At 39.7% G+C, this 26273-nt stretch overlaps 1 protein-coding gene across 1 annotated transcript in view; it reads left to right on the top strand.

Annotated features, from left to right (window-relative positions):
* Positions 1-25590, top strand: part of LOC106923395 (eukaryotic translation initiation factor 3 subunit H) — a 71414-nt gene extending 45824 nt beyond the window's left edge. Inside the window, exons 4-8 of the mRNA XM_014996394.2 lie at positions 133-232; positions 3492-3641; positions 17892-18012; positions 24654-24786; positions 25310-25590. Coding sequence (XP_014851880.1) covers positions 133-232; positions 3492-3641; positions 17892-18012; positions 24654-24786; positions 25310-25404 — 599 coding nt within the window. The 3' untranslated portion in view covers positions 25405-25590. The remainder of the gene's footprint in view (positions 1-132; positions 233-3491; positions 3642-17891; positions 18013-24653; positions 24787-25309) is intronic.
* The last annotated feature ends 683 nt before the right edge of the window (positions 25591-26273 follow it).

Raw genomic sequence — 26273 nt, 5'->3', positions numbered from 1 at the left:
TTGTGTATGTCTGTTGTAAGCTGGCTCACTTACAGCTTGAACGTAAAACAATGAAATTAAAAGTTGGCTCATTTACTTTATTAATTATACATGATTCTGTTTAAGAACTTTTTCCCCGCTCTCTGATCATAGATCCTATAAAAACAGCCCAAGGCTCCCTATCCCTGAAAGCCTACAGACTCACCCCGAAGCTCATGGAGATCTGCAAGGAGAAGGACTTCACCACTGAAGGGTAAGTGACATCACAGAGCAACGCACTTGTCTATCCTTTGTCTCCATTTGTGTATCCACTCATGGACAAACATTGCTTACCGAGATGTAGAATTAAAACCGTAGCTTTTTCGCCCCTTCTTGATTCTGTTTATTCAGCGGATGCAAATGCAGCAGCGCGCGTCCACGGGGGAGTCATTTACTGGCAGTTGGAGATGGATGCTGATGAAGATGATGATGATTTATCAGCTCGCCCTTGCCCGTCGAACAAATGTTCCATGTTTACGCTTTTTCTGACCTCAAGGCTTATCGTAATTGCTTTTAAATTGCGGCTAAAAATGAACGTAATGAGGGGACTGTTTTCCTTGTGGTTCGGAGAAGTCCGAGTGCAGCCGGCCTCACATAGTACACAAACACGCACGTGAGGACACGGCGCACATGTTCAGATAAGTGCAAGCGTTATCTGTCCAATAATAAAACCCCGGAGGCGCTAGGTGACGGACTGTTCAGAACCTTCCGATTTGCATTCTGACTCCTACAAAGTGTATTTACAGACAGAGGGACTTTTTAATAGCACTGTTTTATTGCTCTTTGCTATTTCTGTTATTTTTATTTCTCTATATTTTTGTCTTTGTTGCCCCCGTCTTTTCCTGAGCCAGCGTTTGGCCACGAGTCGAGAGCCTACTCCTTTCTGCAGCTTTTCATTACTTCCTATGATTTGCTGTAGCTACAATCAGTGCTTTTAACAAGCATATGATTGGAATATGATGATTAAGAATGATATCGATGCAAATTTACAGGATTTTCTAAGGTTTTTATACTGTCAAAATGAACAAGTAATGCAACAAAATCTGTGATTGTTGGGGTTGGCCTTTTGTGTCATTAAATTCTTGTGATAAATTTGTTAAGATTTTTAATTTATTGCATATGATTAAATGCAGTGTGTGCAACTTAGTGGTTCAATTCACAATTCTTTGTGATTGGTGTCTTAAAGAAGTGCATTATAAATGGGAATGATTTTCTAGAGCAGTATTTGTGTTTGTGGAGCTATTTAGGTAATAAATTACCTAAATATTGTAATGATACTTCAAGTCCAAATTGTCCACCCCTAGTGATTTTAAACTTTTTTGTCCTACAAATGTGTCAAACTTCAAATGTCGTCTCCCCAATGTCAGCTTCAGTCAGCGCAATCCCCAGCCCCTCCATCTTTCTCATCTATATTTGAGGTTATATATGCTCGCAAATCTTGTTCATGCTTTTAGAATGGAAAAACATCAGAGAGATGAGAGTTGAGTGGCCTGATCCCTTTGAACCTCCCTCCAGCTCCACTGGGCTGTGCAGGCAGTGGTCAATAGTGTCCACTTCAGCACACAATCTACAGCATCAAATTAGTCCGCCCATGTAGGGAACCTTTGACTTTATCCAGTGGGGCCCAACGTACAAGAGAGCTTGACATTAAGTGTGCCAGTGTCCAGTATGGTTCAGTAATTTGTCCTGCCTATGGTACGGTGCACGCTGCAGACATTTGGAAAGGTCACAGTATGCAGCAAATACTTTAAAGTACTCCAGATTGATAATTGTGCCAAATTCCTAAGCAGTATTTATGTAACTATGGACTTTTCCTACAGACTCTTATAATTTATTCCAAGACGAGTTGTCCTCCATTCTAAGCTTCAGACAGAAACCCACTTTTGTGCGTCAGCGTCTCTCCTTATGTTTGCCTGAGGTGATGCTCTACTTAGAATATAAAAGACTTTTAATCAATATAATATCTTAAAAGATTCCATTATTCTTTTATTCCCCATTTATGGCACAGACATGCTGGTCTGTGGTACAGCAAACAAGGCAGAAAAATGCAGTTATGTGTATTGATCCTAGAGCAAGGATCTACCAAGCCAATCTTTGACATTTGTTTGCAGCATGTGCGCTGTGCAAGAGTACCGCGGTGGACTATAGCAGACTGGAAAACTTTAGATTGTTTCCAGGTTTGGATGAATATTGGACAAGAAGACAGAGCAGTTTCCAGTCTGTCCTTGCATCCATTTGTCCACCATACATCCAAGTGTTTTTCCACAATCCATGTGTCTTCCTATGTGTCCATCCATCCTTGCTTTTGTCAAAAGTGTGTCCAACTGTCCATCTTTCCAGGAGTTCTTCAATCCATTCATTTATCTGTAAATATACCCACTATTTCTTACGCATCCGTCCATTGAAATGTCAATTTCTTCTCCATCCTTTTTCTATCATTTATCCATCCATGGACAAATACGAGTATTTCTCTGTCTAGTTTTCTGTCTGCTCTGTAGCCGGCCATGCATCCATCCTCCTGTCTGTCCGTCTGTCCATTTGTTCACCATGATCTCCTTGGTTCATTCTCAAGACTCCATTTGTCTCTGTCTTTCCCTCCATTCATCAATCTATTTGGTTGTTCATCATCCATCCATCGGTTCATTTGGCCATTATTTCTTATGCATTCATCCTTTCAGCCATCCATCTGATTATCTGTCTGTCATCCTGCCAGCCATCCCTCCATCTAGTCATCTGTCCATTATCCATCTGTCCATCCATTCATTTGTCCATTATTCCCCCGACCACTCACTTCTGGAATCCTCCATCCTTGAGCCTGGAGGCACAAGTGATCTTCTCTGAAAACGTGTTGAGACTCTGTTTATTAGCTGCGCATGAGATATTAACCAAGCTTAAACCAAAGTCATTTCATTTAGTGTCACCAGGAGATTGGGGCAGGGGGGGCTTTCAAGGGCATGTGCTGTTAAGCAACTTAATCAAAATGCAGCGTGTCTAAGATTTGTTTTTATTTTCCCTTTTCTTTTAGTGATGAGATACAATTCTCAGGTGGGGAGTAACATTGCAAAACATTACCTTTTCAACAGTAAAAGGCAGATTTTGGGAATTGAATGCAAATGTACTTCGGTAGAGAAACAGCTCTGTTTAAAGGTTAATGTGGCTGGTTGTTATGGAAGCCATCCCCTTTAAAACAACCTCATGTCCTTTTATATATTTTTAACTCTGTTGACAGACGGTGTGCTTGTTTTTACCGGAACTGTTAGTGGATACCTTATATAGATTGCTTAATGGTTAACCTGCTTTTCTAACAAAAGGGCACATATTTCTGTCAGTGATGTGATTCTACCCACTAATTTTTTTTCTGTTTTTCATCTGAGTGGAAATGCAGACTAACTGCCTGAATCTTAACCGCAGTTCATTGAATGTAAGCCAACTATAACATGTGGTTTTATCATCTTCACGTTCTGTTCCTCCAGCTTGAAGAAGGCCAGCGTCGGCTTTGAAAATATGTTCGAGGAGGTGCCCATAGTCATCAAAAACTCCCACCTCATCAACGTGTTGCTGTGGGAGCTGGAGGACAAGTCCACCGTCTCCGACAAGCACGAACTGCTCAACCTCTCCAGCAGGTCAGACATAAGCCCACGGTAACATTTAACACCAAGAATCAGGGTCGACAACTTTCGCCAGGATTTGTTTGGTTTCTAGCAGGTTTTAAATCCTCCAGAGGTAAATACCTGCAACATGTCTCTGCAACCTCAACTGGAGGGGGAAATAGTGAGTTTATTAGCTTGTTTATTTTAACCATCTTGGTTGCCAGGAGTTTTTGATTGTGATATTAATTTGTAATTTTAGGGCTTTCTTGAATATTTCACTTATAGTAAGATATTTTTCCTATAAGTGGAATAATCTGCCAGTGGAAGTAGTCCTTTTTATGTGTTTACTTAAAACAAGCTCGTATTTCTTGATGTAAAAACACTAAGTTAGTTTCAAGTGTAATGAGATATTTAAAGACTAGGCCAAAAACACTTGGTAAGACTTTGTTTTTGCAGCGAACATATTCAAACTCACTTCTAATGACCTTGTATGACATAGATTCAACTCTCAAGCAATCAAATTCTTGTTTCCTTTTTCCTACATTTCAAACAATGCCTCAGCATTTCATAAACCTTTCCAAAACACTACCCAACTAAAAGAAATCTGGTTGAAAGAAAAAGCATAATCCCCAAATGGCCCAACACTGAGCACACTGTCACTTTCATTAGATCCATTTGCACATAAATACCACCATAATGGGGGGTACTTCTGTTCCGAAGAAAGCGGGAATTTCTTAAAAGCATTGTTCAAGCATTAAAACTACATCACTGTATCTCTTTGAAGGCCCTAAGATGCATTTGCTGACATGGCCTGCAGCCACTTCTAAATTAAAATTGATTTGACATTAGGGAATTGTTGTCAGAACACAACAGTGTTCTGAAAGCCATTAGAATGGAACGCAGACCCTGGAGAACCGTGGCGAGAGCCACTAAAAGACTGTTTGGAGTCTCCAGAAAGCATCCATTTTTCTTTTTTAATATCGTCTCGAATAAGTGGTGAGGGAACGCGTCCAACTCCAGCTTTGTGCAGTAGCAGTCGTTTCCTGAAATATATTTGATCAGTGCAGTTGGCCGGTTCTGCGTCGGCTTTATGAAGTGATAACTTTATTATAATAAAGTAAATTCACACCGCGACATGTTTGGTTCATTTCTGCGTCGCTTATTAGCCGAGGAACTGACCATTAGAGAGCTGCCATGTCTGGGTCAAACTGAGATCGTTTTCTATAGTTTAATATGCAGGTGACGGTATCCATGAGGACAAGGTCACATTCTGTGCATCCGCCGTCTCGTATAAACAACGCCATACTGCAAAACAAAGTTTATTCTCCGCGTTAATGAAGGAATGTGACACCTACTGCTCTGCCGTGGCTGTTTTCATGTGGTTTTAATAGTTTTAGAGGATAATGAAGTTCCGTGGCACACGGCCGGAAAATGTAAATGGGATAAATAATTTCTTCCTTTTAGTTTTATGGCGGTGTTTGTTGACAATAATAATAATAATAATAAAAAGTTATTTGTCCTGCCTCGACATTTAAACCTTATTTTTAAATGATTATGCAGAATATCTTCATGTGGCAGCAGAATTTTAGGCACTTAAAATTTCCTAATCATCCATCACTGAAGAACCATTTCAACACCCATCACAGTTATTGGCACCCCTAGTGAAACCATTTAAAAAGAATTATAATCTAATACAATTTTTTTTGCAGTATCACAATCACAAAAAAATATTTAATTTGAGTACATTTAGTGGTTAAAAAGTCTATTGTTTTACCAGAATCATCAATTCCACTCTTATTGGAAGCCTTAGAAATCATTAAGAGCTCACCTTGTCCTAGATGCGAATCTGTGCGTCTTCAAGGTATGTTTAACAGAAAGTAGTTCTGAAGTTGATCTGTTGTTTTTCATAAAATAAAAATGTCTTGTTAGCAGAGAATATCTGGTTCACATAAGGACTGCATCTGATCATCTGTAGTTCACAATCAGAAATACTTGCATTTTGAGATTTGGGAAACCTTTAGTCTGTTTTCAGATTTTTATAAATAAGCTTTAAAAAAAAAAAAAAAAAAGCAATTTTGTTTGATTTGGTTAATGTGGAGGGGTTGGTTGAACTTTTGACCTTTGAACTTTAATTAATATCGTGGAAACAAAAGCAGCACAAACACACATTTTGGGAGCACAAACCAACACAAATGTAGCTCAGTTGATTGACACCAAATTTGTTTGATTTCACAAATGGGTTGACCTTCTATGACCTCCAGAAACTTAGTAATTTATTTTTTTTTTTTTTTAATGATAGCAGCACAAACAAAGCATTTTTCTGCACAAATGTCTTATACCAAGTTTATTAGATTTGAGGAAGGTCAGAAGGTCAACTTCGCTCACGTCGTACCGTGCTGTCGGTATCGCCTGGCTGACCTTGATACTAAAATTTTGTCACATTAAAACTGTCCCCCGCTAATTTATTCAGATATGTGTTCAGAAACGGAACGAGCCATCAGACTTTCTCATATCAGTAATGAGCGCCATAGGAGCAAAGATCCACCCCTCGAATCTGCTCACAGGCCCACTCTTTAAGTCTCACATTTACATCTCAGAGGAGCTCTGCATCAGTCTCGGGAGAATTTATCAGCAATCACTTATGGAGATAAACTGCTGCAAGTGGAGCAACAGCTGTGAAGCTGCTAATCAAAAAGCTTCCCAGGGGCAGGTGTGAGAAATTAGCACAATAACGACTGGAAGTGCTGATTTATACACTGTTTTGCTCCCATAGCGCACTGCACTTACCCGTACATTACCCAGAATCACCGCAGGAATCGCTATTCTTCTCCTCCGAGTCCTTCTGAGCATCCGAGAGTCGTGTGAACACAGCCTTTTTTTTCTTCTTCTTCTCAGAATGCACGGCCAGCCGCTCCTAAACACAGATACGATCATTTGTTAAAGTTGTCAGGTAGACTCACTTATCTTGCATGTTATTTACTTTCGAAGATGACTGCTCTGAAGTCGAAGCACAGCTTTTTGATATCACCCCAAAAGGAGGCGGGGGGAGCGGCGGAGAAGGAGGCCTCCCCATAGGCTTTCTGACATGATTGCCGATGGGATGCCTTTCGAGATGAAATTGTTTCCTGAAGTTGTCAGATTGCTGTGCAGCTCTGTTCTGGTTTGGGATTGTAATGTCCATCTCTCTACGTCGTCGGCTGACAGCTCCACCCTTTTCTATTCATTTCCACTCCTTCAGAAAAAAAATAAAATAAATAAAAAAAAGAACCTAGAAACGATAATGGGTTTTATTTAATGTTTTTCCTTTTGTCTCATTTCCCAATCTCCTGGCCCATTCATCAATGTCATCTGTGTATAAGGCTGACTGAGTGCAGTTTCACTTCAGCAAGCAGGGTTGTTCTTACCACAGATGATGATGTTGATCGCGGTGATTGATTGCACGAATGCAAATTCATCTCCGTAGCCAAAACATCTTGGAAACGACTCCATGTTTGCAATGTCGCAGACTGGAGTGCGTTTGTTAAGCTTCGACATCACTCCCTGCTCAATCATCAGACGCTTGGTAGTTCATTATATAAAAAAAAAAAAAAAAATGCTTTTAGCGTTTTTACTTTTTCTGTCTATTTAAGCAGCTGGCTTGGTCCATTACCACTTGTCTGTGTGATCGACCTGAGTTGAAACGTATGTAAATAGAAATGCATTAAACAGTGCGGGCACCACAGGGCAAATTTTCCAATCATGAGAGCAGCTAAGTAAGTAGAATACAAAATGTTCTCCAAAAGGCTGGATGTCTTCAATTTTTAAATGGCGTTACTTTTTTATTTGCATCTTTTATGGCCTCCGCAAGCCTAAAATGCAAAAGTGCTTGCAGGAAAGGATTGAACGCCCTTCAGGTCGGCAGCTGTCTTTGGCCTGTAAATGCTTTGTTGCCAACTGGGAGTCTTATCGGTTCATTTTCTGCAGATTTTTCTCCGATTGTTTCTGCAAGGAGGCATCTGGGCCGTTGTGGTAATTTAAACTTTTCTTTGGGATCATTATTCTTCCCTGCTCTTTTTTTTTTATTGTCAGCAGTTTTTTTTTTTTTTTTCCTTTTACAGATGGTGTGATGTTTTCTTTTATTGGCTTGATTCTACTCCACTATGAGTAAAATATGCCCCGGGCTGCAGCACAAGCCCGAAGCATGATCGATCCGCCCGCTGGCTTTGGAACTGGATATACCGCTTGTCTTAAAATCAAATTTGGCACAGATTTTTATCTCTACACTTACTTTTCTCGCTGTATCTAAAAAAGTTTTATTTTACATTAAATTGAGGGGTTTTATTTTCTAATTTATGGCCCAATCTTCCCTTGTAGTGGGGCGTAAAGCATTTATAGGCTATAAAAATCTTCGCAGTTGGCCCACGTTAAATAAACAGGTTTCCTCTGTCAGCTGCTAAATGACTATAATTAAAAATAAAATGTAGCAAAGTAGCAGGTCCTTATTTGCAACTGAAAGGACTAGATAGCGGTTTATCAGGTACTTTTATGGTAATTCTGTCCATGGATCTAAATCTGTGTGGTTTATGTTTTGCCTCTTCTGTTCACATTTGTTTCTGTGAGATGTCATACAAAAGGTAAATACATGCAGATTCTATTCAGAGCTCAGCATTATTCCAAGGATGTGTTGGACACAGATAAGCTGCTAACATTGATCTTTTTCGACATGCCCAATTGCGTTCGATGGTCATTTCATTTTAAACGTAGTTCCACTTAAAGCTGCAACGACTGCATCTTTGCAAGCGGCAAAATGCTTGCAATCGAGACGAGTTCTCTTCTGTTTAACCAAAAAATAGTCTATCCTGGATGAAACTTGGCAACGGTTGAGTTACATCAGTTGGTGGTACAAGTAGCCTTGTCTGCACTTTGCAGTCTCTCAAAAGGTAGTCCATAAAAGCTTTATGAAGTGTGCCTTGACCTTTTCCCAGTCACAGTTTGGGAATTTGGAAAACACTCTTCCCGGAGTGGCTGACGGTCTGACTCACATGTGGAGTGTTGTTATCCAGCAACAGCTCGCCTCCCACTGGATTTCATTACAGGACGTTTTCCTTTAGGGAGATCTCAGCAGAGCTTCTTCCCATTAAGCTGTCGAGTCGCTTAAAATAGGAGCGAGAGCCCGACTGCGACCGATCCAAACGGTGTTTACAATGTTTGCTTTAATTTTGTCCCAATGCATCTTCGGAGAAGCCATAATGATGGTACTCTATTTACGTCTGACATTTAGTGTAAAGGTTTTTGTTTCTGTCAATGTCACGTGGCTCAACTCTGGAAAACTGTAGAGCAACTTTACATCCAGAGAGTAAAGCAGAGTCCTAAGCAATTTTCTTACTTGGATGATAAGTTATTTTGTTCTGGCCTTTAGCTAGACCAATAAAAACTGCTAAAAGAAAGTTTTCTGCTTCCGTCATTCCTGGCCTTGACCCTAACTGTGCCTATTGACTTTAATGTCCTGTTGCTGGGGGTTAGGCTCATGTTGGTATGGGATTTACACAGGTTAACGTTTTGTTAAAGTGCCTTGGTTTTATTGGACGAAGGTATTTCCACTAAAGCTGTAAAAAGCCTGACTTGGTATAATTTATTTTAAACGGAAAAGAAACAGTAACTTGTACTGCTGCAAACACATTTGAACATGGAGTGTAAAGGGCAGCCAGCTATCTTACCAGCTGACTTTATCACCCGGCCCAGTTTCTTCCTCTCAGCCTCAGTGCAGCCAGCATATCAGAGAGCGATACCATACACCAACACACTTTCAACGGTGGAGCAATTGAAGGTCACCAGCAGCATCCCCTCCAGTCTTTTCCATCTGAGGACTCTCAAGAAGTGGAATTGCTGCTGGGCCTTCTTCGTCCTTCTTTCCTGTCTGCTGCCCAGGAAAGATCTTCAGAGATAGGAGTCCTCAGGAATAAATGTGGGAACTCTCCACACACACGCACGCACACACACACACACGCGCACACACACACACACTTTATTTTTATGTTTGAGGATGGGATCTTTTTTTTCCCCTCCTAAAATCCTTGACCCCCTTCATGATCTTCTTTATATTCAGAGCCAAATTATTCCTTAGTTTCCACTTAAGCATTTGCATTGTGCCGATCATTAAAGGTTTTTGCTACTCTGCTCTTATCTTCCACTCAAGCTTAATAAGCTGATATTAGCTTGTTAATTAGTCAGGCTATCTGCTCAGGTGCAGCCCGCAAGCAGCTGCTTAGTGGACATGGCTGAGCAACTTTAGTTTCACTTAGCAGTGATAGTTGGCCCCACGTTAGTTTCTGCTCCACGACTATCCTGCTTTATTGCAGCTAGAAATATTTCTAAATACAGCAGACCTCCAGTATTTGCTGGGTGAATAGCTGAGATCCATGAATACTTGAGTCCCTCTTGAAAACACAACTGCCCATTTTAATACTGGAAACACCAAATTTGCCTTAACATGCATTGTTACGCTCACTAGAAAACTGCTACCACAGAGGCTGACAAATATTATCCGTCTTATACTGTAAAAACAGCAACAGTTTTAGCAAATATGTAGCAAATATATTTCTTAAAAAGTTACTTACTGCAGCTTTAACAAGACATGTGAAGGTCAAATAATTTTTGTTCTGTTTTTCCTCCCTGAAGTCATCCAAGATATATTATACTCCATCCCATTTTATCTGTAGACATGTCGAAGCCCTTGCATGACACAGTTGCTCTCTCTATCAGGCAGCCCTGACGATGTGTATCCAGTAAGAGAAAGGGGCCAAGCGCCGAGACAAGCCAGAGAAATGGGGTCACAGAGGAGGTGGTGATGGAGATGTTGCTGTGAATTGAATACAATGGGGGAGGGGGGTAAATGACCCTTGACAGACGAACTTGAGGAATTGTAATGTAGTTTCAGAGCAGATATTTTGAACAAAAGCTTCTCGTAGTTCCTCCTCTTCAACTTGTCACTTTTTTTGCAATGAGATAATGACACGGTTGGATTTAAACATAAAATGAACTGAAGCGTTTGCACAAGGTTTTCAAATTTGGACCAACTTCAATGTATATCTTTTTTTTTTTTTTTTAATCTTAGCTTTATTTTAACCAAGTTAATGCTGCACTCAGCTGTTTTATAGAGGGGTTTCACGCCTCCTTTGAAACAAATTATGCAGCTATAGAAGCAAGCGATCCACTTTGTGCCCATCAGTTAAAAAGTCTCCATCAGAATAAAATGCTCATTCGGAGAATGGAAGTCATTTTCGCAGCAGCTTTGTTAAACAACTCCCCTCTGAACCTTCAATTTACTGAATGTCAACCAATTTCTTCTATTCACACATCAGTACAACTTTAGAGTTTGTCCTTTATTGTCCCACTGGAATTTGAGTATGTATGAACAGACTGGCAGTGCACTGAATGTGGTGCCATTGAGGATGACCTTTAAATAGAGCGAGTAATGATTGGAAATACCTAGTCGGTTCTCGATTTCTAATACAATATTGATCAGAAAGCTTGTGGACCGGTCTGAGTAATTTAACCTTTTGGAGTTGTCAGCAGAAGCTGGCTGTTCTGACATGCATAATCCTGATGTCGTTTAACTGCTAATGCATAGTGTAGGGGGAACAATGCAGTCATATATTAAGACACGTGGTGTCATGTTTGCAAAGTTTTCTTTTTAACTATTTTGGAGGTTGTTTTGCTTCCTCATTCCTCTGGTTTGGTTTGTTCCTTCCCTGATTCCCTGAAATTCAGGGCTCCAACGGTTTTATAATCCTGGGGACAGAGGCGATTGTTTTGGTGGTTGAGGGAAAATCCGACCTCTTCACCTTCTTAGTTCCACTGATCTCACATGCGTGTCCAACATAGATGATCTTTGCAGCAAAGTTGCTCACTTTATCCTTTTTTTGTGACAGATAAGCAGCCACAGACCCATTCGACATGTTCCCATTGAAATTGCTTTTTTTTTGTTTTGTTTTTTTTGTTTTGTTTTTGTTTTAAGAAAACAAAACACTATTCTGGTTTTAAACCCATGATTTGAAGGAATAAATAAAAATAAATCAAATTTACTGCTTGTCTAATATTTTTGCAAATTGTCCTGAAAATGCTTCCGGTCTTAAGAGCAGAAGCATGTGATATTTTAGTTTTTTTAATACCTTGGCAAAAAAATTAAAAAATAAAAATTCTACATTCCTGTTGTTGTTTTTTCTGTCAATCAATCAATCAATCAATCAAATTTTATTTGTATAGCACATTTCAGCAGCAAGGCATTTCAAAGTGCTTTACATAATTAAAATAAAAACAGCATGTGACATTGAATAAACAATGAGAAAGAGAGAGATTTTAAGAAAAAGAAACGGTGAGAAAGAGAGATAAAAAGAAATTAAAGTAAAGATAAAGAGATTTAAAAAAATAAAAAATAAATTAATTAAATAAAAAATAAAAACATTATCCACATGAGGACTTGCCCTTATGGGGTCTCCTCGAAAATAAGAGGCAGTACAAGCCTTTCCTTCTGTAGGACTTTAGTCAAACCGCCATTTGACAAGGATTCAAACCTTTAAAACTGTCAAGATGAGAGGCTGAGTGCATTCATGAGAAATAATATGAAATAATTTTTTGATTTTAGCAAATGGATGCAATGAAACAGAGTGAAAAACTTAAAGGGGTTTGGATACTTTCCGTACCCACTGTGTGTCTCGCTAATGCCACATGACGCATAATCCCACTCATATTGAAATGAACCATCTGTACTCGGTCTGCAAAATACATAGGGAATTTATCTTTAATGCATCACTTGACACAATATGCATATGACGAAGAACTGCATTGGCTGCACTAAGTGAAGTAATTAATTAACTACCATACATTGAGATTCTCTGACTGCAATATATTTGTAGACACTTGCTGTTTAATGCACCATAGAACGTTTTAGAAGGTAAAGAGGTGGTAAGGTGGTCAAATCAGGCAGCAGATGCCAAGAATAATGTTTTTTAATTTCTTTTATTTGTGGTTATATGGAGGGCTCAAATTAAATTGTTAGTCATTATATGATTAAAATGCTAACTTATAATTGCCAATGCAGATAATTAACAAATTGCGTGTTTGATTACTTAATCTGTCCTGTTCTTGTAACGTCACCATGAAATAAATATATCTGTCAAACTTGCTAATCAATCAGTTCACTAATTTAGCCACAGTCTTTGAAAATCATGGAGGATGTAATGATTAAAATTTAAATTAAAGTGTGTGGAGCAATTCTGCATTATTTGGATAGATTTTAATCATGTTTGTGGGTAGCTAATATGCAAATTAATTTGCTGCTAGAGAAGTTTGAAAATGTTTTACTTCAATTAAATTCACATTTTTAAGAAGTTTTGGTCAAATTAAGAAAAATAATTCTTATTCAAATAAGGGAATTGGATTCTAACTGCTCTGTTTTAGCCTTAACCACTTTTTTTTAATATTTTAATTGGATGCAAGTAAAAAAAACCAAAAAAACTGCAATGTTGTTGGACCACAAACAGAATAATTGCATACATTTAAAATGTCTGAGTCCAGATTCCTCTTCTTTGTTATACATTTAAGACCTTACAAGCTCAGTTAAATTATTACTGATTAATACAGTTCAGTGTGAAGGATGAAACGTTTCCCCGTCCATCACAACAGATGCATCTTCTGTGTTCCTAAGCAATACGACTGACCAACAAGCACCTTTGTTTTCTGATGGCATCTGGTTTATCCTCCATGTTCTAAAGAAAAAAATAGTTTGTGGTTAAGGCATAACATGTTACTGAAATAGGAAGAAGCTTTGTAAATATCTTCTAACAAGATGACATGGAACAGTTTCCCTGACAACCACAGTAAAGATCTTTTGTTAATTGTTATCGACTTTCTCAGGGTTAAAAAGTTCAACTTGCTGGCAAGTTGGACATAAACTTGAATTTGTGTCCAGACAAATTATTTTATGACAAATATTAACTGGAAGTGTTAATCAGTGTATTAATCCTTAATACAACCCATATGAACATATCAGCCGTTGTTTTATAACTCTAATTAAAACCATTCAAAATTTTATTTAGTGTAACATTTTTGATTGCTTTCTTGAAAACTTCTCACTGAGCCATCCTCCTAACCTATTTAGCAGATATAATTGGACACAAAAGCAGGTTTAAGAAAGGGGGGAAAAAAACCTAAACTGATCATTTTTTCCCCACACCTAAGATTTACCATCTCACACATATCGACTGGTTTGAAACAGAGGCGAACGGTGCTTTGAGGACTCCTGTTCTGACTGCATGATTATCCATGCATACAATATTTAAACATACCACACGCATTAGCCGTCATTTCGCTTTAATAAACCAGTTTTAAGCAGGCCGTTCATGGAGGGAGCCGTTCCTTACGCAGTCGGAGGGCCACAGCGGGGAAGCGCTATCCTGTGATTTGGTCTCGAGCCACTGAGTTTTCATGTAGGAAAGCCAAACTCATCACAGCGCCCCTCACTGTTTAACACGACCGGACTGGCACCAGATCAGAACGCAGAAATGACTGGCATTCCCAACCATTGTTCATTTTGAAATGCTTTTTACTCTCCAGTTCAAATTGCAAAAGTGAGCATCCCGCTTCGGAACGGGCTAAAACTGCGGCTCGCTAATGAAGTGCGCATGCAGCGTCCTCCTTTTGGCAACAGACACCTATCCCTTTAAGCAGATAATGTAATCACAGATATTAGCACGCACCTCAAGCAGGTGCAAGATTTTAATATGGGTAGTGTCACAGATAGTTGAGGCATATGAAAATAGCACCCCATAAATCATCATCAGCCCGCGTTTGCGTAATTATGCGCATGCCCGTGGTTGCTTGCAGTGCATGTTTGCATTTTAATGTGATTAAGGTGTTAGCGGTGGAAGGAGGCTGACGCTAAGCTGAGATGATCCAGAGCCGTCTTTAGGATGTGCATATTTTTGAGAGATGTGGGAGAGGGGGTTAATTTTCATGCAGTAGTGCGGTCGTTTAGTTTCTCTTTGCTGTGTGGACTCTGGCCAAACGATTTATACGTCTGACATTTTGCTCATAGTTTGAGTTGATATTAAAAGAGCAGGAGTCAGAACAATTGTGCAATATGCTTGGACTGCAGTATATTCTTGTGCCTACAAAAAAGGGACAGGAAGCATAGCAGCTTTTACTGCACACTTATCTTGCTCGTCTTTAGTAAACTAAGGATGAGGAGTTGATATTGATTAGGAATGCTAAGTAATGGGAGCAATAGAAAAGCTATTTTTTCTTTGCAGATTGCAGATCTGCCTTTCTTGAACATTCTACCATAGTTCTGCTAATGAACATGATTTTAATGAGAGGACTTTAGCCTAATGCTAGGATCTTTGGAAAATTGCACTTAATGTTAGCAATTAGCTTTTTGTGTTAATAATGCTACTAATAATCACTAGTTCTTACAATCTTAACATCAACAATGTATTAAGAAACTCACAGGCTCATCTTTCATTCGCTCTTTATCGTAGATGGTGTTATGTAAGTTTAACGTTGCCACTAAGTTTCTATGGCGACACTATTTAGTCAAAATTTTTCCATAGCCACCAGTTAAATGGAGTTTGAACTGATAGCATAATCAGAAATAAAATGAAGAGAACCGCTACTTCATGGTGAAAAGTTGAGATTAGGCTCATTTAATATGCATGTGCTGGGGAGGTCCATGTTTAGTGTGTCTCCATTACAACACTAGAGATTAAATATTGTTGGTTATTTGATCCAAGATGTCTTTGAAATATGAGATGAGAGACGTTTAGCAAACTAGTGGTGTCAGGTTGGAAGCTCAGTTAGCTGGAAATTCATGACTTTGGGCAGAATAAAGCCTCCAGCTCTGCATCAATATTTTGTAATCTTTCTGAGTTCTTTTTTCCACTCTTCTTTAGTTTTGGGTTTTCTCTTTGATTTCTGACTTTGTTCGCGCAATAGTTTTTTTTTTCTTTTTTTCCCAAAGATACTTATGAAGTGAAAAGTAACTTTCCCAGACATCTAACTTAGACTTCAATCAATGACTATTTATGTTATGTGGAGAAATGTAGGATTTAAAATAACTTTTTAAAAAAAATCTGACCTAACAGCATGATGAAATCCATCCAGTTCAGAAAGCTCTGACCTTTGTCTCTAAACTGGTGGGTTTAGATCATCCCACTCTTTTTTTTTTCAACTTTGTTTGATTCCCTCCAGAGAAAGTTTAAGGGGGAAAAAATGGCAGTGGATTGCATGAAGCATCTATCTGTCAACAACAAATCTATCTAACAAAGCACTGAACCAGTTACTGAATAAAAAAGAAAATCTCCTGCTGGCAGTATGGGAATCTTGTTAGCCTGAATTTTGATATTTTGGCTACAAAACAAAAGAAAAGTTTGGAACATGGCAGCAGGGATTTTTTCTCCTGGCTGTGATTACGGAAGAATCCATCTGTCATGTAAGGTAAACTTCTGCTCCTGTCGAGCCAAAACAAACAAAATTTGTTGCCAAGAAGCATGGCACTGTAGCCCCAATAACTCTGGAAGTGTTGAGCTGTGGGTTTGTAACCCTGATGAGAAAAAAAACAAAAACCAAAACAGTGTTATCTCTGCTAATTCCCCCCAAACCTACACAAAGACAGGTCATCCTGCTAGAATTTGTCAAACGGAGGTAGGAATATGTGTTTTCGCAGTAACATGCTGCATTGTGTTTCACCCAAAACCTTCATAAATGAAACAACGTAATTCAGCAGAAGAAAACATAAGAGGGATTCAAGCTATAAGCAGACCCCTGCAGCCTCGTCAAGGTTGAACCCAAGGTGCAAGGTAGAGAGACGTACTGTTCCTAAAAATCAGACGGGAGACGACTGGCATTATGTTTTGATGTTCTCCTTTTTTTCCCTCTCTCTGACATTTCTCTGTCTGAAAACGGCACATGCACTGTAAAACCTTTGTTTTTTTTTAAGCCTCGTTCAAGTTAACAAAGAGACTATTGGAGCCAATCCATTTTACTATGTAGACCCCAGACTCGATAAAATGTAAATCTCTCTAAATCGGAGAGATTCACAAGGTGGTTGAGGCTCAGCAGGCAGCAGCTGTTATTCTGGGAGATGCATCCATCTATCCTGACATTTCACTGACACCGACCTGAAAATTGGTCCAAATTGTCAAAGGAAATGTTTTTTTAGTAAATTTAGGTTGCATTAGTATTGTCGAAGTAGGTAAAAAGCATTTATAAAACACTTTTGAAAAACACAAAGTCACTTTACGGAACCAAAAACATGGAGCACATGGACGTTTAGAAACAAAGATAAACCAACAGTAGTCACATCGTAGAAAATAAAAAACAACAAAGAAGAAGTTTTAAATCATGGTTTTGATTAAAATTGGTTTACGTTTCCCCTGATATGACACACATTTGTGTTTTATAAAACATAAAAACCACGTTTAAAATTTTTAGCTCTATCCCTAAAGACACAAATCTTAAGTTATACTAAATGATTATTTGTAAATGCTTCCTTATATCTTTGCTTTCTCTGACTCCAGTTTTCAACTTACTGATACTGAAAACGACAAATGTTAGGTTGTCTTCATTCGGTAACAGCATCCACTCTGAGGAGTGTTGTTGTCATTGTGACCATTGGTATCGCGCTTTTTATGATTGAGTTTTTGAAAAGTCTTATCGTTTTTTTTATTACTATTTTAAAAAATAAGAAAGATGAACGACAATTTTAAAATACAACTAAAACCCAAATTATTCATTCCCCCAGCAGATTGAGTTTTAAAGTTAAATGTAAATCTACCGATTTGGAGCGGTTCAGCCACAGTTCAGACTCAAAACTGACGGATATAATATTTACTTTTTTTTAATACTCGACACACATTTTATCCATAGTGTTTATGAGGAAGCACACCCCCATGATCCCACTGGATCGATTTGCGTGATGTTAATCACAAAGTAAGTAGTGTAGTGGGATTTGTGGTGGCATGTTTATTGTGAATTTATGGTCTGACAGACTCTTATTATGCCTGAAAAATAAGCAAACATTCAACTCATAACCAAACATTTATCCAATGCTGTATTTATGAGGTGCAACACGCTGCGGCTGTAGTTGTAAAGTCTCTATATGCTTGTGAAATCTCTTTAAATTAAAGCTTAATGGAACTTGTCAATAGAGACGAGGGACACGTCTCGGCTCTCACTGACGTTTCTCACAAATTCTGTCGGGCGAGACAAAAAACCCCCCGTCTGACACGGTTTGTCATCTCATTCCAGCAACCACTTGGAGAAGAGTCTTCAGCTTCTGATGGACAGGGTGGACGACCTGAACCAAGACATTGTCAAATATAACACCTACAGCCGGAACCTGAGCAAGCAGCAGCAGCAGAAGCACCAGGTAACTCCTGCAAGCAAACTCGCACACGCCGAGGCTTTCAGGGAAGCAAAGTGCCCACACCACCCACACAGTGAGCCGGCAGGAGCAGCAGGCGCATCAGCGTACCAGCATGCACATAGAGACTCTTTCGCTCAACTATCACACGTATTTGCAAACAGATGCACCCACAGTCCCATTCTTAGCAGGAGCACAGCAGGTTTGTGTCTGTAGGATGTGGACACGACCAAAGTGAAGCTGCAATCACGGCAGGAAAGATGCAAATCCCCAGATCTGAACATCTTGTTGTGAGTGTTGCATAACTGCGTTTATTGACATCTGTGTCGAGCGAACATCAGTTTTTACACCAATTAACAACAACCAAGATCAACACTTTTATTTATTTATTTATTTTATTTATTTTTAGATATTTTTATCTGATATGAAGCCAAGGTCTGTTATTTCAACACTTTAAAGTAGCTGACAGGATATCACTTCAAACTCTGCCATTTAAAATGTGTTACTCCGCTGAGAGCAGGATTTAAAAAAGACAAGATGTCTAACTTTTTCCAGACAAATGAGCACCACCGTGACAGCTTTTCAGAGCTGTGAACTCCCCTTCAATGTGGCAAAGAGAGATATTTCTCTGAAGACTCTTATTAGCGTAATAAACTAAATGAGTGTAGGAGAAGCAAAGCGCCAGCAGTGCAAGTAAAGGCCAGGCGACGGCAAACGGTCGTCACGAATAATTTCTGTTACCTTGAGTTTACTCTGATAAGGTCGCATTGACTTGTTGTAGCTGTCATAATGCAAACATCCCTCTTCCCACTGTAGCTACTCATGTGTGTCCACAGCAGAAGGTTAAATACTGCAGGTAAGGTTCAGAAATCGTCAAGAGCAAGGAGACTGTGTGGGTGCAGGGCTGTGCAAAAGTATTCATTCCCCCAGTACTTTTCATGTTGTTTACAACAACAAAATTTGATTTATGTTATGTGGCAGACCGGCACAAAGTAGGAATTAACTGTCAAGTAGAAGAAACTGACTTTTTTTTTTTTTTTTACATATACAAATCTGAAAAGTGTGGCATGCATGTTTATTTTTTGGAAAACCTATTGCAGGTCTGACTGCGTGATTTTACTTTATCATCTAATTTATATACAGTTCTTCAAAACAAATTTCACCTTAAAAAATAAGTAATTCTTATGTAAGACATTTTTTGCATCCTACAAAATTAGATGCAACACTTTAAAGTACAAAGCGTGTGTTTAGTGTCACCTTCAGCATGACAAAAGAGTAAACTCACAGATATGCAGGATGTACATTTGCATTTATTTAAAACTAATAATGATAGTAATAATGATAAAACTAATAATACTAATAAAATAATAGGAATTTTAATTACAAAATAATTTGTATTTATTGGATGAGTTTTTCGGTAATTTGATTTATTTAGATACATTATTTACCCAATTAAATGTGATTAAGTAAACCTTATTTGGGTTCCTGAATAAGTCTGCACATTAATACCTGCAGGCAGCTAATAAAACATATGGAAAGGGTAGGGACTGGTAGCAGTCAAGTTGTTGTCGTTACAACTTCAGAAAGCATTTAGGACTTGGAAAAAATATATCATTTTTTTGTGCTCATCCTCGGCTTCGAGGAGTCTCTGCCCCTTCTCCACTCTGCTGCTGCGGTTCATAATGAATCTCACCAAGCGGCCAGACCTTCCATATAATCTCTTAACTTGACGTACTTTCATACTTTAGACCACTCTAACCTTTGAAAACTTTTTTCTTTAGAGAGTAAATGCACACTCTGCCCACCATGTTTGATTTGAAATGGTAGCATAGATGGAAACAACTAATGGCTCGAGCCTCACTGGTTTGAAGGTAAAACACACACATTCTGCTGCAGACTGAAGCACTGCAGCACTATGGGGGAAAACTGTTGTAACTTTTAGCAAAATAAAAAGATGAAATAAAAGTTAGCTATATGAGCGATACGGTCAAATCTATTAGGTAACTTAATTCTTCTTGAATACAAATCCTTGTTCAAGATTAAAACCATGTATTCGTGTCTTTCCACTTTTCCGCATCCCTGTCCAAAAACTACGTTCACATTTCAATCAGTAGAGTGACAAAAGGCGGAGAAAGTTTCAGGAGAACAAAGACTGCTAAAAGGCTCTCCGCAAAAGCCGAGCTTGCTCTGAGCAGAAGGTGCAGCCACATCACAGCTCCGACTTGGCTTAAAAGCAGGAGCGAACGCAATTTCAGAAAAAGTAAATGCACTAACGGAGTGACAACATGCGCACACACACACACACACACAGTCTGGGTGCACATAGTGCCATCTGCAGCTACAGCCTCCGCCAGTTGCATCATAAACATCTGGCAGCAAATGGAAGCCGCCAGCGTCACGCGGCAACGTGGAAACATTGTTCGAGGAAATGACAGCATAGCAGCTCACTGTGACTCACTGGTGTGCGCACAAACATACACCTACGTCGAAACGGCTACATTATTCAGTCATTAGTCTGTGGAAGTGGAAGCGAGAAAATGTCTGAGGTATTAATGTTGATCCGGGCTGAGTCACCGCCATCGTTTTATCATCAAGTAGGGAGATAAAGTTACATCCAGCTTCTCGCCGAACCAGACAGATGAAACGTGGATCCGTAACTATAGGCAGAAGTTTACGAACCCTCAAGAGGAAGCAAATGCGTTTCATCCTCGCACTTTTAGGGCATTTGAATCAGTCATTCTCCATGTTTCTTGTCTTATCAGTCTCCCAAGCTTTTCCTCTTTCACTCTTGCACCCAGACTCGTATACAATATCACACAGACAAGCCCTTCTTTTATAGTGTCAGCTTTTCCACATTTCACACGGTACCCTATTATGAACCAATAAAGCACACAGGGAAAAGGAAAGTGAGCTTCTATTAAACCTCTCAGACATCTACGCTGCGTGCCCCTTGTAATCTTGTGCTATTGACCCTGCTGCTTCCCGGACAAATGGAACCTTATTAATCATCATAGAAAGTTGCAAAAAGCCATTGCGCTGAGGGGGGCTCCATTTTTCTCCCGTAGCCTTCTGTATTTGGTAAATAACAAGATTCCTCGGCACACGCGATCCGCAGCCAACTTGGGTCCTTTTGTTGCCGGGAACGTGCGGCTCGCTCCGTTCTGATTCATTCGCATCCAAAGGAGCCCGCGCCACACTTTGCTGTCGATTAGGTATGCTGCAGTGTTTTAATCCGCTGAACTGAGGGAGCATAAATTCTGCCTAATAGAAGGTTTCAGCGACAATTAAAAGATTTACCAACCCGAGGAATTTTTTTTTTTTTTTTTTTTAAGAAACATGTACAAGGCGAGCCAGAGCAGCTCAAGAAGAGAGCTTTGCCAAAGAGAGGTCGTAAAAAGTTCATCGGTTGAACCTGCCGTGACGTCTGGGTTGTTGTGCCAAAAGGAAGGTGGAAAACCGGCGGGAGGATGCGTCGGCAGCCTCAAGGGGAGGTTGTTGGTGTAAAACCAGAACACAGACGATGTGTGCTGAAATGAATTTTTGAACAGAAAAGACCTGAGCCAAAGGTGAGCGGAGGGTAATTGGGCTTAATCTAAATTGTGGCTGTTGTAAACTTGCCCTTTGAGATGATTAGGGATACGATATTCACTTAATTCCTAAGCAGCTGCTAGAAGAGAACTCAAAATATTCTTGTTCGAACCAAAAGCCTGTCTTTAAGTAAACCTAAGATTGATGCATCTCATATACATTAAACCAGAGGTCAGCAACCTTTATGAATTAAAGAGACATTCTGCTTTCAGGCCAGACAAAAAATAATAATAAAAAAAGACTTAGGGTCACAAATGTCAACATGACCTTTTGAAAAAAGAAAAAAAAAATCATGTTATTAATTTAAATAAACATCTTCTTTAGAAACATTTTTATTTTTAAAGTATCATTTTATCTCTAATTTTTAGAACTAAAATAAAAAATAACATTTTGCAAGAAGAGCATGGATATTTTTTTTTCTGTTGCATGGAAAATAATGAAGTGATGGAGAAGCACATAGATTGTAGTGTGACAAGAAAAACAGATCTGAAATCTTCCAGTGTCCAGTGTGTGAAAATTTAATGCAAATAATTGCAGGGAAAAAACCCTGCTAAAACCCTGCATTTGTTATTATATCTATATTTAGAAGGATAGCTGGTTCTTTTTATGCTTCAGCCAAAGTTATTAAGAGCCTCTGTGGTCGGTCCAATGAGTCACACGCAGCTCCGGAGCCGCAGGTTGTAGACCCCTGCATTAAACGATGAATTTGTAGAAGTTACTAAATGACTTCTTCACTCAATTTCAAATTCATAAGATGTTAATTTTCTGCTGTATAATTCAATCTGGATGCTAATTGTAACTTGAAAGCTGACATTGGCTGCAGTCTGAGCAAGACGACCAGAAGCCCTCTCAGCTGCAAGAGGGCATTCTGACTGGGCGAGCTGACCTAACGGGAATGCACGAAACAGGGTGTGCTTGGAGAACGAGGCTGGTTTAGATCTGTTTCCCCCGCCCCACTTCCAAAAAGAAGAAATAAAAAAAAAAAATGCACCGCTGTTTTTACCTTCTGCATGTGGTGTTAAAAAGTATTTGCCCCTTTCCCAATTGTCTGTCTTTTTGCACGTTTGTGACATTTCAGTGTTTCAGGTCATCAAACCAATTTAAGCATTAGTCAAAGGCAACACAAGTAAACACAAAATGTAGTTTTTAAACAAAGATGTTTATTACTAAGGCAGACCCCTGCATGAGAAAGTTCAAGTCAACCGTTTTGCTTTGCCTTTGTTAATTAGGAGGAGCTTATTGAAACCAGAAAATCGTCAAATTAAAGAAATTATTTTCAAATATTTTAGATGAACAGAGTGTAGCACTGCCGGTCAGATTAAATCATTCTTGACAGATGTAACAGGCTGAATATGGGATTATATCTCATGTCTTTGCTGCGTTTGTATTTGTACTTCTTAAACCACCGGCGAAACCGTGGGAAATTAGTTACTTTTGTATTCCTTAGACAACATTTATTAAAATGCTCCACACATTAAAATATGTTGTCGTTATAATTCATTCTAATGATTTTTCACGATCCTGTTTATTTATTTGTGTCCTATGGGCAGTGCGCTACGCATGTGGGCTCTTCTCTAACCACGTTAGGCCAATTGAATTGCATAGATTATGCCAGATAATGACCGCTGATCAAACCGAGATAGTTGGTAGTTATGGACTCTCACAAGCAGATTTCCTTACAGCAGGTCTACTTCTCGATCGGAGAAAATGACTTAAAATTATTGGTCATTAAAGCAGGTACAAAGTGTCCCAAACTTAAAGGGGAAAAAGTGGTTAAGTAGGTAAAATGGCATCCATCCATTAGCCGGTGTAGCACTTCGTTACCATGGGGACCTTACACAGAATGGTAGATGGAAATTTTTACTGGCCAAGAAGTCATCATAATCTGATTTCCTCCTGCTGCCTGGCCATCGAGAGACATGGCAGATGAGGTTTGAAATCGTAAAATCTGAAGGAAGACTCTACTATTTTGATATGATTTTAACAATAGAAACCAGATCCTACTTTACTGAGGGTTTTTTTTAGAGAAGAGGGTAACGATAATAAATTACTGTTTACCTTGTTGCTTCAGCACTATAGAAACATTCCAAAACAGTCTGCAGACTGATAAAGCTGAGAACACGCCATCATGCTCAGCAGGTGCCTAAATGCTTCTAAAGTCACAGAAAGATGTAAACACTACAAAACCCAAGGAAAGATGCTGGAAGATGATTGCTTTTCATCATCAGATATGAAGCATAAACTAACAAGAGGCTCCAGTCCAACTCCGTTTCGGCACTGACTTGGTAAATGAGCTCTTTGCAGAGCAGATTGGGTGAAAAGGCGCGGAGGGCGTCTCCTTTGTTTGGCTGACATGAACACATTCGTTCGGTATTAGCGCCGGGCTTTTAGAAACTTTAATTTCCAGTAACGTTTTGACACTTCTCGGGAACTGTAAAAGCAACTATGCGCGATACAACGGAGGAAGACGTGCGAAAAGTTTTTGCACATTTCCATTTCAGTGATGCCAGTCGTGCTGTGCCACACGGAGAGGAGGAAATAAAAGATCAAAAATGTTTCTGTGTTTATATGATGAACCTGTACAGGTGCATTGTGGGATGTTTGGTTGAAAGCACTCGACTTGCTTGAACCCCAGCTACTTCCTCTGTCTGCTCCAACCTTCCTCCTCTTCGCCTTCATCTTGCCAAATTAACAAGGCTTTTAGGATCTCCGGAGACGTGGCATCTCGCTGATTTACCGAGTGTCAGCCCGCCACAAATCACTCCATTCCTGTTAGCACTTATAGCTCTTCTGTCTCCGTCTCCCCATCTCTGCTTTCATCACTTTGTTTTTCGACTTTTCTTACTTTGTGCTCTCCGACTTTACGCCTCCCGCTACTTTTTTTTTTTTCCTTCTTCTACCGCTCTCCGCTTCCTTACCTGCTACATTTATTTTATTATTTCCTTCGGTACTCCCACATCTTCTTGTCGTCATCTCATGCTTTCCCCCCAGCCCCCAACCTCCTGCTCCCTCTACATCTGCCCCTACTAATCCCCTCCTTTGTGGGCCGCTCTCTGCAGTACCTCCAGAGGCGGCAGCAGGAGAACACCCAGCGACAGAGCAGAGGTGAGCCCCCGCTACCGGAGGAGGACATCAGCAAGTTGTTCAAGCCCCCCCAGGCGCCACCGCGCATGGATACACTGCTCATCGCAGGTATGCACACACACACACACACACACACACACACACACACACACCAACACTCTGAAGACTTTTGTCACCGGCAACAGAGGACCACCCCCACCTCTCCTCTCTAAATCCCATCAGCCGCCTCTGCTCAGCTCGCAGCAGCTCAGGTTCTGTTTAGCAATTATCTCTGCCATTATCTTAAAATTAACATTAATTTAAAGTTTATTGGCTGAGTCTCCAGCTCAACCGCCCCTTTTTTTCCTGCTGTTTGACGCCTTTCAGCTCCCCGCTCCCACCCTTTCCGACAACGATCTGATCCAACCGTTTACTCCGTTCACCGCTAATTTGTTGTTGTGCTGCTTTTTTTTTTTCTCTTCCCCTCCTCCGCATGTTTGTGTTTGTACAAATGCTCGTGTGTGTTTATGTACATATGCTTCCGGGGTGTGTGTGTGTGTGTGTGTGTGTGTGTGTGTGTATGTGTGTGTGTGTGTGTGTGTATGTGTGTGTGTGTGGGGGCGTGTGAATGCATGTGGCAATCCTCCAACAGGGCAAATTAACAACTACTGCCAGAACGTGAAGGAATTCACCTCGCAGAACCTCGGGAAGCTGTTCATGGCTGAGGCGCTCCAAGGCCACAACTAGAGGAGAGACGAGAGCGAAGACGCCGAAAGACAAAGGAGATGCAAAAACCACCTCGCCGCCAGCTGCAGGAGCATCACTCATCTTTTATTTTGTCAGCAGAAATCTCCAGTTTTTTTTATGCTTACATCTGGGTGAAAGCTGTGTCTGACACATTGTTTTTGTTTCAAATAAAATCCTGCATCTCTACGTTTCCTGCCTCCTCGTGTGTTGTCACAATAAACCATCCTCTTCTAATTGGACCGACAGCAAATTGTAGAACTCAAACCTCGGAGATAGCTCTGCGTATGGCTGCTTTCCTCCAGAATGTTGACATGCTAAGCTGGAGCTCCAGAATAATTACACAGGAACATTGAAGTTGTTGTTGTTGTTGCTGGGTGCTTTTTGTCTGCAGCTCAAGGTGGAATCGGTCTGTTGTGCTGCCTCCTCGTGTGGGAACAGCAGATACCTTATAAAAAGAACGGAGGCAGAAGCATGAGTCAAAGTTGAGTGTCATTTCTAAAAGAAGTTTTAGTTGAGGCAAAGACTAATGGGAAAACTTCATACATTATTAAACAGGGCAATTCTTCACAAATGGCCGACAGGGGAACTTGTGCAACCTTGTGGAATAAGTCATGACTTCCACCATTTGTCTGTAATCTCCGCTGCTATCATATATATATTTTTTTATTATTATTATTATTATTATAGACTTTTTGTGAGGTGTTTCTACGAAACTCTGACCTCCAATTTTAGACATTTTGCTTCAGTTTTATTGGTTTATGAAATCCATTCCACTCTCAATAAAATCGAAGTCTGGAGAGTTTATTGGCCATGAACCCAAAATTTCAGTGTTTTGTTTTTATTGCCAATTTGTTCTCGAGTTGTTGGCC

The sequence above is a fragment of the Poecilia mexicana genome, unplaced genomic scaffold (genome assembly GCF_051168715.1).
Source record: "Poecilia mexicana isolate PSO_F unplaced genomic scaffold, ASM5116871v1 scaffold_16, whole genome shotgun sequence".
In the NCBI taxonomy this organism is placed as follows: Eukaryota; Metazoa; Chordata; class Actinopteri; order Cyprinodontiformes; family Poeciliidae; genus Poecilia; species Poecilia mexicana.
Note: the sequence above shows the minus strand (reverse complement) of the source record. Positions and strands in the feature narration are given on the sequence as shown.